Raw genomic sequence first — 13,677 nt, 5'->3', positions numbered from 1 at the left:
AAAGGCAAGGAGAGATAATGAGAAGGATGAGAGATGGGGAGAAAAGGGAGAGCTAATGGGAAGGGGGAGGTCAGGAAAAAAGAGAAAGGAATAGGAGGAGTGATAGAGAAAGAGAAGGGAAGAAATAGGAAAAGAGGTGTCAATAGAAAGGAGTGATAAAGAGAACTGGGAGATAGAAAGAGGATGAGAGATAAAGAAAAAGGTGGGCAGATAAAGAGAACAAAGAGTGATAAAAATGCAAGAGAAAGGAGAGATAAGGAGAAATAGGAGAGATAAAGAGAAAGTGGAGCGCTTAAGAGAAGGAGGACCAGAGAGAACAAAGGCAGAGCTGAACTAAAGAGAATTGGAAGAGATAATGAAAGAATAGGATCAAAGAGAAAGGGGGGAGATGGGCAGAATGGTGAGTGATAAGAGAGGAGACATCATGAGATAAGGGACAAATTATGTGAAAGGGGCAATAAGGGCAATTGTGTATGTATGTGTTTATGGGTAGACATTTGTAAGAATAGAGTCGATCCATTACGGTTTTGGGCAGAAATGGCATAAAATTAATAAAGAGTGCACCTAAACCAGACTAAGAAGAGACCTGTGACTCTGAGGGTGCAGCCTGGGTGCTAAGGCAAATCGTGTGGGTTCAATCTGTATGCCGGGGCAAGTCCTCATTACATATTTTATAGTTAAAATGTGACTTGGCTGCATATTTCAGAGAGGTTGCTGCAAATGAGAATATTGTGCAGGAGGGCCCTGAACTATTAAGGCAGGAGATTATTTTTTCCATGTAGTATGTGTGTTTTTTAAATAACTGTTATTGTTATTCTTGTTTTTTCATTGTAATTGTATTTGAATTTATAATCTTAAATTGTATTTATGTAGTGCTCTGTGCAGGCCACGTATTGGTTATGATTATTTCACACCAAACCCCTCAAAATATGTCTTTGTGCACAGAGGCACAGTCATGCAGGAACAGGAAAGGCCCTTCCCCATACATGCCTTGCCTATAGCAATCGAAACCCATTTCATTAAGCTCTTGACGTGCACTGCTTGTTGCTTCCAGAGGCAGTTTGAAACTTCTTCATGGCTGAACTGTTGTCACTACTAGATGCTTCTTATTCTACATGTTTGTCTATGTAGATGTAAGGAACCGGGTCCATACAGACAACTGTAAAGACCCAGAGCGCCCAAAGATTGTGTGCAGGAGTTACGGTGCAGTAGCGAAGTTGGACAGGGCCTGGTGCAGGGCGACAGCACTCTCCCAGTGGGCATCTAGGGTTGTGCAGCCACATACCAGCGCCCTGACATAGCAGTGGATGATGACAGAACAGAGCAGAACGTGGAGATATCCTGCAGGCACCCTGGAGCAGGCATGAGACAGCACTGGAATCATGTGCAGGATGCTGTAGGCTAAGAGTATGGAAGCTAAGCACAGTATATAGCTGAAACATAGCAAGCAAGGGATAGGGAGACCAGGCAAGAAACATAAGACAAGATATACATGTTACAGGGCACAACAGTGAACAAGACAAGGAATAAATATAACCAGACCAGATATACATAATACAGGGCACTACATGGAAAAGACAGTACACCCCTCTACCTGGGATACCAGACAGGACACCCCACAGGTTACATCACAGACTGACACACATAAATATGTATTGCCCACCACTACGCCAAAGTACTCCTAACGCTAAAATCCTGCCTACATAGGTACGAAACAATCCAAACACATAGCAATGAAACATACCTTTAGACTGGAGACAAACGTAATGGGTGGGGCACAGAGCTGAAGCAAAGAGCAGAACTAGAAACAAGGAATGGGAGATCAGAATAGAGCATAAGGAAATCCAGGAACGGATTAAAGCAAAACAGAGAAACTGAAGCAAGATTGAGATATGCAGCTCCACAGCCTGGGTAGGACGTGACAGTAGATGTCATGCCTTTGTGGTTGAGTTTATACACCAGTTAGCAATGGGTGTGACTGAAAAATCTAGTCCACATACTTTTGGTCATATAGTGTAGAGGTAGGTGCCACATGCCATTTCTTTGCAAAAAAACTAGTTATTTTATGACATAAGTAATCTTTTCTAGAGATTATAGACAACAACAGCTAACAATATTATTTAAAAACATATATAATGGGAATTGCATTTAAAAGGGGAGAGAACACTGAAGCGCTGTTTTTATAGTAGATTGCTTTCACACTCCACATGAGGCAGTCATTAGGAGCTGAAAGGGGGAGGTTTGCAGGAAATACAACACTGTCACTTTCTCTGGCTGCAGCAAGAGCTAGTGTAAAATGGGAAATGTATAAAAAAATGTATCCACAAATGAATTGCCACTGGTGATTCTGCAGAGAATATCATTATTTTTTTAAAAGTATGTAATAAAATCATGCGGAAATGAAGAAGAGATTAAGTTTGTAGGCAACAGAGTTGCAAGGATTCAACCCCCGCCAATTTGACACTTGAAAATTACAAGCATAAAGCCGTTGTGTAAATGCCACAAACATTCAATCATTTTGGGTAGGAGGCCTTGATGGGCATTAGTGGGCTGCTGCCAGAATTTCCAACTCTGGCCTCAAACCTAGAGATACCAGGGCAAATGCTCCTATTCACACAGATTTGATGAGCAGGATGGTTCTTGTGACGAGAACGACCTGTACCCCGACTAGGTACTCCTGCCAATCGTTGCTTCCTTCTCCCCATGGCCACCGGGATGCCAGCGATTAACCCCATCACCGCCAGACAGAACTAGCGTTGCAGAGAGAAGGGGGGACGCTGCTGCTGCAACAGGACTGCTTCCAGACGACATTCACGTTGAGGTGAAAACAGGACTCACTTTATTTGGACACACAGAGCCTTATATACAGTCCGGCAGTACCAGGGACATAAATTATATTAACATATTCCCGCCCTGTCCAGACAGCCTGGTGCCATACTCAGGGCACCAAACCCTGCAATGTCTGTATAACATTAAGCCGTCGTTCTCTGCAGCAATCCGTGGGTACAGATGGATAGCTGTTCAAAGTTTCCCCCGGGACGGACTGCAAGGTAGTTGGCGTGCGTGCGGTAAGCACGCTGGCTGACCTCCGTTCTCCTGAAAGACAGGCTCCCTCTCCGAGGGCATTTCTAGAAAGCCTTGGCTTGTATCAGATTTTAGCACACATGGGTCATTAATATTACAAGAGGGGAGTCTATTCCTATAAAACATGTTTGTGCAAAATCAAATGATCTAAAATCAGCCCTGATTTAACCTTCATTGTGCAAATGGTGAAATTGCATGATGGTCAGGGGTTGTGATTGCAATTTTAAGATGTTCTGGTAGTATTCCATGGAATTCACTTATTATACATTTGTGTACAATTTACACAATAACAGATGTTGGGTTGTTTTCTGTTAACAAAATATATTGTGACTATAAACTGCCATCCCTTCAAATTGAAATGTGTGTATCTTATGTAGTAAATGTACATATTGTCCTCTATCTCCCTCTTCCTTGCTTCTCACTTCTCCATTCCCCTTTTCCTATCCCCTCTTGGTGTGTTTGTTTTATTGCAGCCTGGGGTGTTCTTTTGATCAACTCAATCTCTCTTTGGCACTTGAGTCCTGATTGGCTAAAGGGTTTAGAGGGAAAATCTTTAATTAAGTAGATAATCTCTTCTTAGTACGTTTGCAGCTCCATTTCTCTACCCCCTTGGCTCTCACTTGGGATCTCTTACTGTTCCTGGCACAAAACATTTTCACAAGAAAAAAAACTTCTTAGTGACTTTGGTTTTTCCACATTTGGATTATGTTGAATATTGGATCCCATATTGTAACCTTCCTGCTGATTCCTATCATCCAGTTCTGTCATTCTTGGTAAGTATCATGGCCATGGTGTCCTTGCATCTTAAAATGTGCAGCATACAGGCACTGGCCAATGTTAAGTCCAAAATTTAGAAAAAATAGTATCTTGCATTTAGCTAATATAATCTTGACGACACTATTCATATTTTTAAACTTAATGAAATGAAATTATTTTAGTTTCTTATGTTTATTTATTTTTTTTTAAACTTTTTCTTCTTTTGTTTTCCTACATGAGAAATTTAAGAGCTGGACATACAAACATGGCTTGTAGCAGCACAACATTTTCATTAAAATTGAAATTTTTATTATAATTCTTTACATAGAATTGCTATGTAAAGAATTATAATAAAAATTTGTTAGATGAACGAAAATTTGTTAGAACAAATGTGTTCAGGGAATAGAATTATTACTTCTTTGTAGTTGAAAAGTTGTAGTGAATCCAAGGATCTAAAAATACATTTTTAATTTAAGATGATAAAAAGGAAAGAAAGGAGAACATTACAAATTTGGATGCAAAGAATAAATATGATTTATTTAGCTATTGATATTATTCTCAGATAAGCAGCAACCCCAATAATGTTGGTGATGTAAATATTACAGAATAGATTAACTGGAAAGGATTAACAGGACAGTTTCCATCTATAATTTATTGATTTTTAAAATGTATTTAAAATATATATAAAAAATGTTTAATAAATTCAATATACTAAAAGAAAACAATATATTCATATTTTGGTAAGTGCAACTTTTGATAACAATAGTTTCCTAAAGTTAAATTATCTATATATTTATATATATATGTATATATAAGCAATATTTATTGTTCTGATAAAAGCACCAAGAACAAAACCAAATTTGTCACTGTTTTACGAAATACAGTGCTGCCAATAAGTGCTCTGCCTTGGTATTGATCCTGACAATGTTATTTTCTTAAGGAATCCTAAAAGCAGTATATATATATATATATATATATATATATATATATATATAAATATATCTGCATTACACACTAAAATGTTAAAATTGCCCCTACCTATTCATGTTTGATTGTTTTAGATCTAAAATAGCATGATATAAGTATATTTCAATTTTACAAATAGTATTTCGTTTTTTTGGCAAACTCCGAAACACTCTTTTTTTTAATAATGCAGTAATTTAAATATATAGATTTAATAAAATGAGTAATCCAGTGTGTGGGGGGAGACTTCAATTCCGTAACAGGATTACAGGCTGTTCACATGGTAATTCACATTGCAGTAAGGGATTATTTTATGGTTAGAAAAAGAAGGTAATAGATCATTATTAATCCATTTTTGTAGCCCCAAAAATGTTGAAATTATATACACAGTATCCAACCAACCTTAGAATGGGGTATATATACAACCACTTAATATTTTGAAAAGTATTCAATTTTTTATATTTTTCAGTAGAATTTTTTAAGCAGAAAATAAATATTGCATAGAATGTATAAACATTTTACATTTGCATTAAACCAATTTAAGCTTTTATAATTTGTATGGACATTTTTTAAAGTAAAAACTTTGTACATTTATGTTGCTTTCTAAATGTCATCGAATACCACGGTGGTGGGGATAGAATTTCTTTCTGGAGGAGCTATCATTCTGTTATTTTTTTGTATTAAGAGTGTGTATGTGCCATCGACCTAACACATTTAAACTATGCCTAAATTACATGCTTATTAACCGCAGCCTCTCCCTTTGCAGCCTCTACAGTTAATCTTAATCTAAACATTGTAATCGGTTGTTTCTACAATAAAAAAAAACAGAATTGACTCAGGCTATGGCATTTAAAATGAATGAACAGCTTGCCAATACACATTATGTTGTCTCATTATTTTGGGTTGCTCCAGTTATCCTTTTCTCATTCTGTTGAAAACAAAATAAGAACTGGGGTGGTGATTCTTGATGGACCCATAAAGAAGCATCTGTAGGGTTATTAATCCTCTGTATGCAGACTCATGTGATGTCCATTTTTGATCAGGTCACTGACTCATCTAAGCAAATAAGACAAACCCACCTACGTTTCGGAATCATTTATCTGTATTGTTTTTGCTTAACTATTCCAAGAAAAAAATCAGACTATGCCATTCAATACATGTGTTTTTTTCTGTTTGCATGAACATATCTGTATAATGTTTTTTACTGCCTCAAAAAATGATTTAAACCAATAGAAATGTTGACACATGCAAAAGTTTTGACACTGGACGCCTAAAACGTTTGTAACACAGAATACCGGTACCTTTTGAACATTCATTTTTCTTCAAAAGAGGCAATTATTGTCTAAAAAGAATTCATCAAAGCAAAGTGCACCAACTCATACAGACAAGAATTCATTTTCAGTGATCATGCTCCATATATTAGAGTCTGAAAAGCTGTCTAGACTTATTAGTAATTCGTTGTGATTTTTACACATCAAATACTATGAGATTGCATTTTTGGTACAATGCGAACTTAAAAATGGATTTAGGCATAAATAATTTCCTATGATGATGGAAACATATGTGGAGTGTTTAGAACCAAACTTTTGGCAATATTTTTAACTAGCAGTACAGTTTTATAAATGTACCCCTGCTTTCATCTTATAATAAAACATTGTTTGATTAAATATAGCATAACAAGGTTTCTACTCAAGTGGAAGAAAATGTTTTGTTTCTGTGTTTCTCATGGGGTTCATGTATTCAAATGTATGTTTTCCCTATAATACAGCACGACATTATTTTTAAACATTATGAGCATACGTTTCTTAGTTCTATTTCAGTAGCCCCCTATGAGAATAGTATGGCTAATTACCAAAAAATTAAACTGGGATTTAAGTACTTAAGGTTTTGAGATTTGTTTTGCTTTCCTTTGTGGCAGTACATGGTATCTGTGTTTTGTTTTTTGTTTGTTTTTTAAACAAACATCATGATACTCGTGTAGATAACTTAAATGAACATCTTATAATAGAATAAAGGAAACAGAGTAGATTTGGGAATTAGTGGGATGTAGGGAATAGATTGAATGTAAATGGTCTAGCAACCATTAAAACTATTGGTTCCTATAAAAATAGTCGCATTGTGCTCTACAGGCTGTTAAAGAGTATGGCTTGCTAGCAATTGAAATAGAATGTACCACCCTTATATATGTTTACGCTGCATATAAAGGGGCAGAATAATTATTATTGCATTTTGCATATGTTCATGGATGTACTCTGTTGAAAATGTCAAAGGTTGTTCAGTAGTGTTTACAGTTTTGCACTTATTATTATTGTTGTTAATAAGTTACAGTGGTTTTGAGGGAAGGATGATTAGTTATGAAATGTGCATTTTAAAGCAGACACATGATTCCCATGCTTTATAGCAGGTTTCAATAATCAATAGAGATTAGCTATAATGACTCACAGAGAGAAGTCAAATTTTATATTTATTTTGTGTTATATTCTTAGATTACATCTCTTATAGAGTCAGAAATTTTCCATGCATAACTAATCTAGCTTTATATTACTAGATAACGTTGTACACTAGTCACTAAAGAATTGGTAGCTTCAAAATAAACACTTTTGTTATTTTGGATGTTGAAGGCATCTGATGTCTCCTATAAAATTAAAATATATTTCTGTAATAGTTGACCATTTTGGATGGTAGTATAAGATATCATACAGTTGAAAATACACATATTTTTGTTTGTTTGTTTTTTTGCTAAGTAAAAGATTCTTGATCCCAAGCTGTGTTAATATGTTTGTACAGACATGGCTAGCCTTGTAGGAATTGTGTTAATTAGGCAGAGGTTGAAACAATAGAGATGCCAAGAGAGTGACATTTATTCAAGAACCACAGAGATATAAACAAAGACTTTCACAAATGCATTATATTTTGCAAACACAACACTTGATTTTCTGTTAAGTTGTATTGTCATATTGCATAGCCCCCTTAAGACAACCCAGATTTGGTGCAGGTTGCAATAAATAAGATCTTTGGTGTTAAATCTTTGAGTATAGAGTATGCTTATATACATACATTATTTAAAAATGTTCTTTTTTCATTTTATAATATTGCTTTATTTAGCTATTTACCATTATTTAAGTAAAACAAGGACTTTTCATAATAAGAAGACTGCGTGATTTTATTTTTACAAAGAAATGTTCAAGGCAAACTATTAGTATTTTTTAATTATGTTATGGGGAAAATATCAGAGCACAATGAGTATGTTTGGGACAGAGGCTCACTTATTTACTGATCTTAGCCGTTGTACATATAGGTACCAGGAGAGCATTAAATAAATATTCAAAAAACACGGAAGTGGAAACTGTAAAGTCTTTTAAATAACAAAACTACAAATATTATCAGCAGATCATACAAACACTGTCAACTAAACTGCTTGATGTTGGTATTTATGTGTATATATGAGTACAGCAAGAACATGTGATGTCTTCAAAGCTACTTCTTTTGATTTAACTCAGTTCAATTACAGATTAGGGAGTATTGGCATTAACACTGCAGCCCTAATCATCTGGAGGATTTACTTGATACCAGGTGTGCTTGTGTTAAGGGTTAATAGGATTATGATAATGTTGACTAGTCCCCATCCACAGTGTTTTTACACATAGTCTCACTGTCCTTTTGTCCTGAGATATCAGGGGTTACTCTTCAGTAAATCCCTCTTGTATCCTGTTTGGTGCCTCCAGCCAAATTTTTAGCTCTAATCCATAGCCAGTCTTTCCCGTTCCCACACCACATTTGGTTGGAAGAAGCTGAAGGAAGTACTTGGTATACTCTTTTTTGAATGGACCCTCATACTAAACTATGTAAAATATATTCAAGTCTTTAGTGCTCCTACCTACATACTTGAATATCCAAAATGGCTCCATGGAAATAGTTACTAGGCAACCTTAACATGAATTTTACATTCTTGTAAAATGTGGGATTATTGGGTTTACGGAATAGACTGATGAAAAACATAAACACAACAAATTTAGCAAAAATTCTTAAAATCATTTGTACTTTATGGACACATTTGAAAATACAAGTAATATGTGCTTATGGTCCCTAATGTTTTGAAGTAGCATTTGTTAAGATAAGCATCTTATTTAAATAATGGTTTTTTATATATCTTATTTTTTGTTTTTCAGATACCTAAAAGTAATTCAATATAATAAAATGTAAATTTTCTTGACACTTGGTGTCACACAGATTAATAATCACAGCTGTTGACTAGCTTTATTATCATTGGTAATCAACTTTGGAGGAGATTGAGGCATCTCCTACAAAATGTATTGCTACCAGAACATTAAAATAGACTATTTTGTAAAGTGAACTAGCAATAGTAGTTCTTACCTGTTATTAAGTAACTAACTTTAACTCTTATCCGAGTCATGTAAAACACAAATTGCTTGTGTTTGTCTTAAAGAAAAAAGTTGAATAACACTTCCAAATCTACTTACATACCTCCTAACTAGGGTGACCACATTTTATTTCTGCCATTCAGGGACACACACAATGAAGTGCATGAGATTACACACACAGGTATATATATATATATATATATATATATATATTTATATGCGTTAGACAAGCATTTTTAACTACATAATATGTAGTTATCTCTTTGAAGTAAACACCGTGATTGAAACTGCTTAACTAGCAGTTAGTTTTCATTCTTTAATATTAGACCCTGCTGACAATATATTAATATTAGCCCCTGCTGCATATATTAATATTAGACCCTGCCCACAATATATATAAATATTAGACCCTGCCCACAATATATATTAATATTCGACCCTGCTGCCGATTATATATTAATATTAGACTCTGCTGCCAATAATTTTTTTTATTGAAAAATCGGGACCCATAGCAAGCATTTCCTTGGGCCCCGCTCCACGCTCCCTAGTATCCAATCGCTCCCTCCGCTACCACACCCCAAAAAATATTTGCCACACTGAATCAGAATCAGACATACAAATCCTGTATTTGCAGGTATACAATAATAATGCATGCAAACATAGCATTGCAGGTATAGATCAACAGAACACACAAACCCAGCTTTGCAGGATCAATTGGAATTCACATAAAAACTCTGCCCTGGCATCCACATTGCTGGCATAGAACCTGACCAGCTGTTAGGACCCGGACAAGCAGGTCGGGTAGGAGCCCAGTTGCAGGGGATACTAGGGAGTCTGTCTGTACCCCTTGATGCATCTTGGTAGGTAGGTAGGTAGGTAGGTACAGACAGGCACACAACAGATCGAAAAGCAGGACTGGATGGTAGCGAGACCAGGGAACTGTAGCAAGGACAGGGGAACTGTAGCGAGGACAGGGGAAACCAGAGTGACTGGCACACAGCTTGGAAGCCCTCAGGCAGAGTACATGGCTTAGAAGCCCTCAGACAGGACATGTGGCTTGGAAGTCTACAGGCAGGGCAGACAGCAGGAAGCCCACTGGCAGGGCAGACGACAGGAAGCACACTGGGAGCTTACAAAAGCATTTAGGGCTGTAGATCTCTGGTGATACACTCATACCCACCAAACATTTAAAAATACTAGAAAAGAGGGCTATCAGAGTTGAATTTGTTGCCAAAAGGAAGGGAACTTGGGAGATGTATGTACTTTAGTTGGGTGTCCCCTTTCAAATTATCATTTTCTTCCCCTTGCAGATGAATGAGGGAATTGCCAGAATCCCCCCATGTGTTTGTATCCTTGCTCCACAGCTTTTTGGTTTGTCAATGTGATTACGCACTATACTCATTAGCTAGCTCCAGCACTGGTCTTGCAAGAATTCCAGGGGGTTTAATGAAACCCCCCACATCAGTGGAAATGTTGTTCTGGCCAGTTATTGGCTGCTTTAAGCAACCGAGACTGGCATGAAAAATGTAACTGCCAAGGTGTGGTGCAGTGCAGATTCTCCGTGAGCTAAGTGCTTTTATTATTTATTTTTCTACACTTTAACATTATATTAAAGTACTTCATCTTCATTATACTATGGGGCACTAGCCTGTCCATTTAAACAATTTAATTTCTCAGTCTTAATCACACAAAAGAAAACATCTAGGCAAAAAAACCTAATTAGCATTGCCCCACACTATATGTGTGTGTTTTTTGTATGGAATGTTTTCCAAATAACACACTATTATACCAAGAGAATAAATCATGTTTTTCTTCAGTACAACCCCACATTTTCACAGTGTGTTTCATACTCGAGCAAAAGATCTATTTCAACATGTGGTTTCCCCTCAACATAATAAAAAGTGAGAAATGTGTCTTATTTTGTAAGATCATGTTATTATGTGGAGGGCATTCCAGAGGATAGGGGCAGCCCTTGAGAAATCTTGTAAGCACGCATGAGAGCTAGAAATCAGAGGAGAGGACAGAAGGAGATCATGGGACGAGTGGAGAGACCGGTTATTTAGAGATGTATTTAGAGATGAGTGAGGACATATTGACTTATACAATAGGTTTGGAGGAAAAATCCCCCCACCCAAAACACAATAAGCCCATATGCAAAAACATGAGCAACATTTCTTCTTGTTGTCCTCTGTTTTAGATGGAATAGCAGTTGTTGGTACATTTAGTATTAAGTAGCATTTGTCATGCACGTGTTGTCCAGTGACAATGTACATTCTTCATGGTCCTTTAACTCACATTTTGGTATTAATTAAGCATTCCCAGAAAAATTAAAAAAATAAAACACAGATAAAAGATGTATAATTTAGTAATGCCTATCCTTATTCTTTGTGTATTAGTTAGTCCCCTCCCTATTAATTAAAATTTTAATGAAATACATAATGAGTCTGCACAACCTATTATAATGATTTATGTAGATTTCTTACAATATACAATTATGATCAAGGAATTCCGGACATGTCACATATGGTGAGTTATTTAATTCTTCCCTTTAATGGTTTGGTCTGTCTCTTGCAGGTCAGTGAACAATTTTCTGATGACTGGCCCGAAGGTAAGATACATTTCTTTGATCTTAATGTTTTGATGGTTTTATGGAAAGCTCTGAGAGATGAGATTTAATATATGGATTTTGAGGAATTAGTATTATTGCAGATCACAAATTACTCTATTTTTTCTAAATATGTTTATAATAGTAATAACAACACATAGTAACATAGTAACATAGTTCATAAGGTTGAAAAAAGACCAAAGTCCATCAAGTTCAACCTATATACATATTGTGTCCCTACTTTGTTGATCCAGAGGAAGGCAAAAAACCCTTATAAAGCAGATGCCAATTGCCCCATACCAGGAGGAAAATTCCTTGTAATAACTTGTAATATTATTGCTTTCAAGAAACACGTCCAGGCTCCTTTTGAACTCTTTTATTGAGTTTACCATTACCACTTCCTCTGGCAGAGAGTTCCATAATCTCACCGCTCTTACTGTAAAGAACCCCCGTCTGTGCTGGTGTAGAAAACTTCTTTCCTCCAGCCGTAGAGGATGTCCCCTTGTTATAGATACAGTCCTGGGTATAAATAGGTCCTGGGAGTGATCTCTGTACTGCTCCCTTATATATTTATACATAGTTATTAAGTCCCCCCTAAACCGTCTTTTTTCCAAACTAAATAACCCTAATTCTGATAATCTTTCTGGGTACTGTAGTCCTCCCATTCCCCTTATTACTCTGGTTGCCCGTTTTTGAACCCTCTCCAGCTCCACTATATCTTTCTTGTACACTGGTGCCCAGTACTGTACACAGTATTCCATGTGTGGTCTGACTAGTGACTTGTACAGTGGTAGAATTATTTCCTTGTCGTGGGCATCTATGCCCCTTTTGATGCACCCCATGATTTTATTTGCCTTAGCAGCAGCTGCCTGACACTGGTCGCCCCAGTGTTTTCCCATTTAATACATATTCCCAGCCTGGATTTTTCTTCCCCATGTGCATAACCTTACATTTATCTGTGTTGAACCTCATCTGCCACATCCCAGCCCAAGCCTCAAACCTATGCAGATCCATTTGTAATCGTGCACTGTCCTCTATTGTGTTAACCACGTTACAGAGCTTAGTATCGTCTGCAAAGATTGATACTTTACTATACAATCCCTCTACAAGGTCATTAATAAATATATTAAAAAGAATAGGACCCAAAACTGACCCCTGTGGTACCCCACTAGCAACAGTCACCCACTCAGAGTATGTACCATTAATAACTACCCTCTGTTTCCTATCCCTGAGCCAGTTACTTACCCACATACACACATTCTCCCCCAGCCCAAGCATTCTCATTTTATGTACCAGCCTTTTATGTGGCACCGTATCAAATGCTTTGGAAAAATCAAGATATACGACATCCAGCGATTCACCCCGATCCAGTCTTGAGCTCACCTCCTCATAAAAGCTGATCAGGTTAGTTTGACAGGACCGATCCCTTGTAAACCCATGCTGATATGGAGTCATACATTTATTTTCATTCAGATACTCCAAAATAGCATCTCTTAGGAAACCCTCAAACAGTTTACACACAACAGAAGTTAAACTAACAGGCCTATAATTCCCCGGGTCACTTTTTGTCCCCTTTTTGAATATTGGCACAACATTTGCTATGCGCCAGTCCTGGGGAACAGACCCTGTCACTATAGAGTCCTTGAATATTAGAAATAGGGGTCTGTCTATTACATTACTTAACTCCCTTAGAACGCGGGAGCGTGAATGCCATCTGGACCTGGTGATTTGTCTATTTTGATTTTTTTTAGGCGGCACTGCACTTCTTCCTGGGTTAGACAGGCGACATGTACTGGGGCATTTACCTCATCCTGCTGTATATTACCTGGCATTTCATTTTCCTCTGTGAATACAACAGAGAAGAATATATTTAATAGATTAGCTTTT

The 13,677-nt window shown here is 36.8% G+C and overlaps 1 protein-coding gene across 1 annotated transcript in view; it reads left to right on the top strand.

The window, feature by feature from the left end:
- The window catches only part of LOC149279312 (protein Wnt-8b-like), a 65,225-nt gene that overhangs the window by 25,945 nt on the left and 25,603 nt on the right, over nucleotides 1–13,677 (top strand). The window contains exon 4 of the mRNA XM_089501333.1: nucleotides 11,760–11,793. Within this exon, the coding sequence (XP_089357459.1) occupies nucleotides 11,760–11,793 (34 nt within the window). The remainder of the gene's footprint in view (nucleotides 1–11,759; nucleotides 11,794–13,677) is intronic.

Source organism: Sceloporus occidentalis, unplaced genomic scaffold (genome assembly GCF_023333645.1).
Source record: "Sceloporus occidentalis isolate IW3139 unplaced genomic scaffold, rSceOcc1.0.p SCAF_172, whole genome shotgun sequence".
Taxonomy (NCBI): Eukaryota; Metazoa; Chordata; class Lepidosauria; order Squamata; family Phrynosomatidae; genus Sceloporus; species Sceloporus occidentalis.
This window is presented reverse-complemented; position numbering and strand designations above follow the sequence as displayed.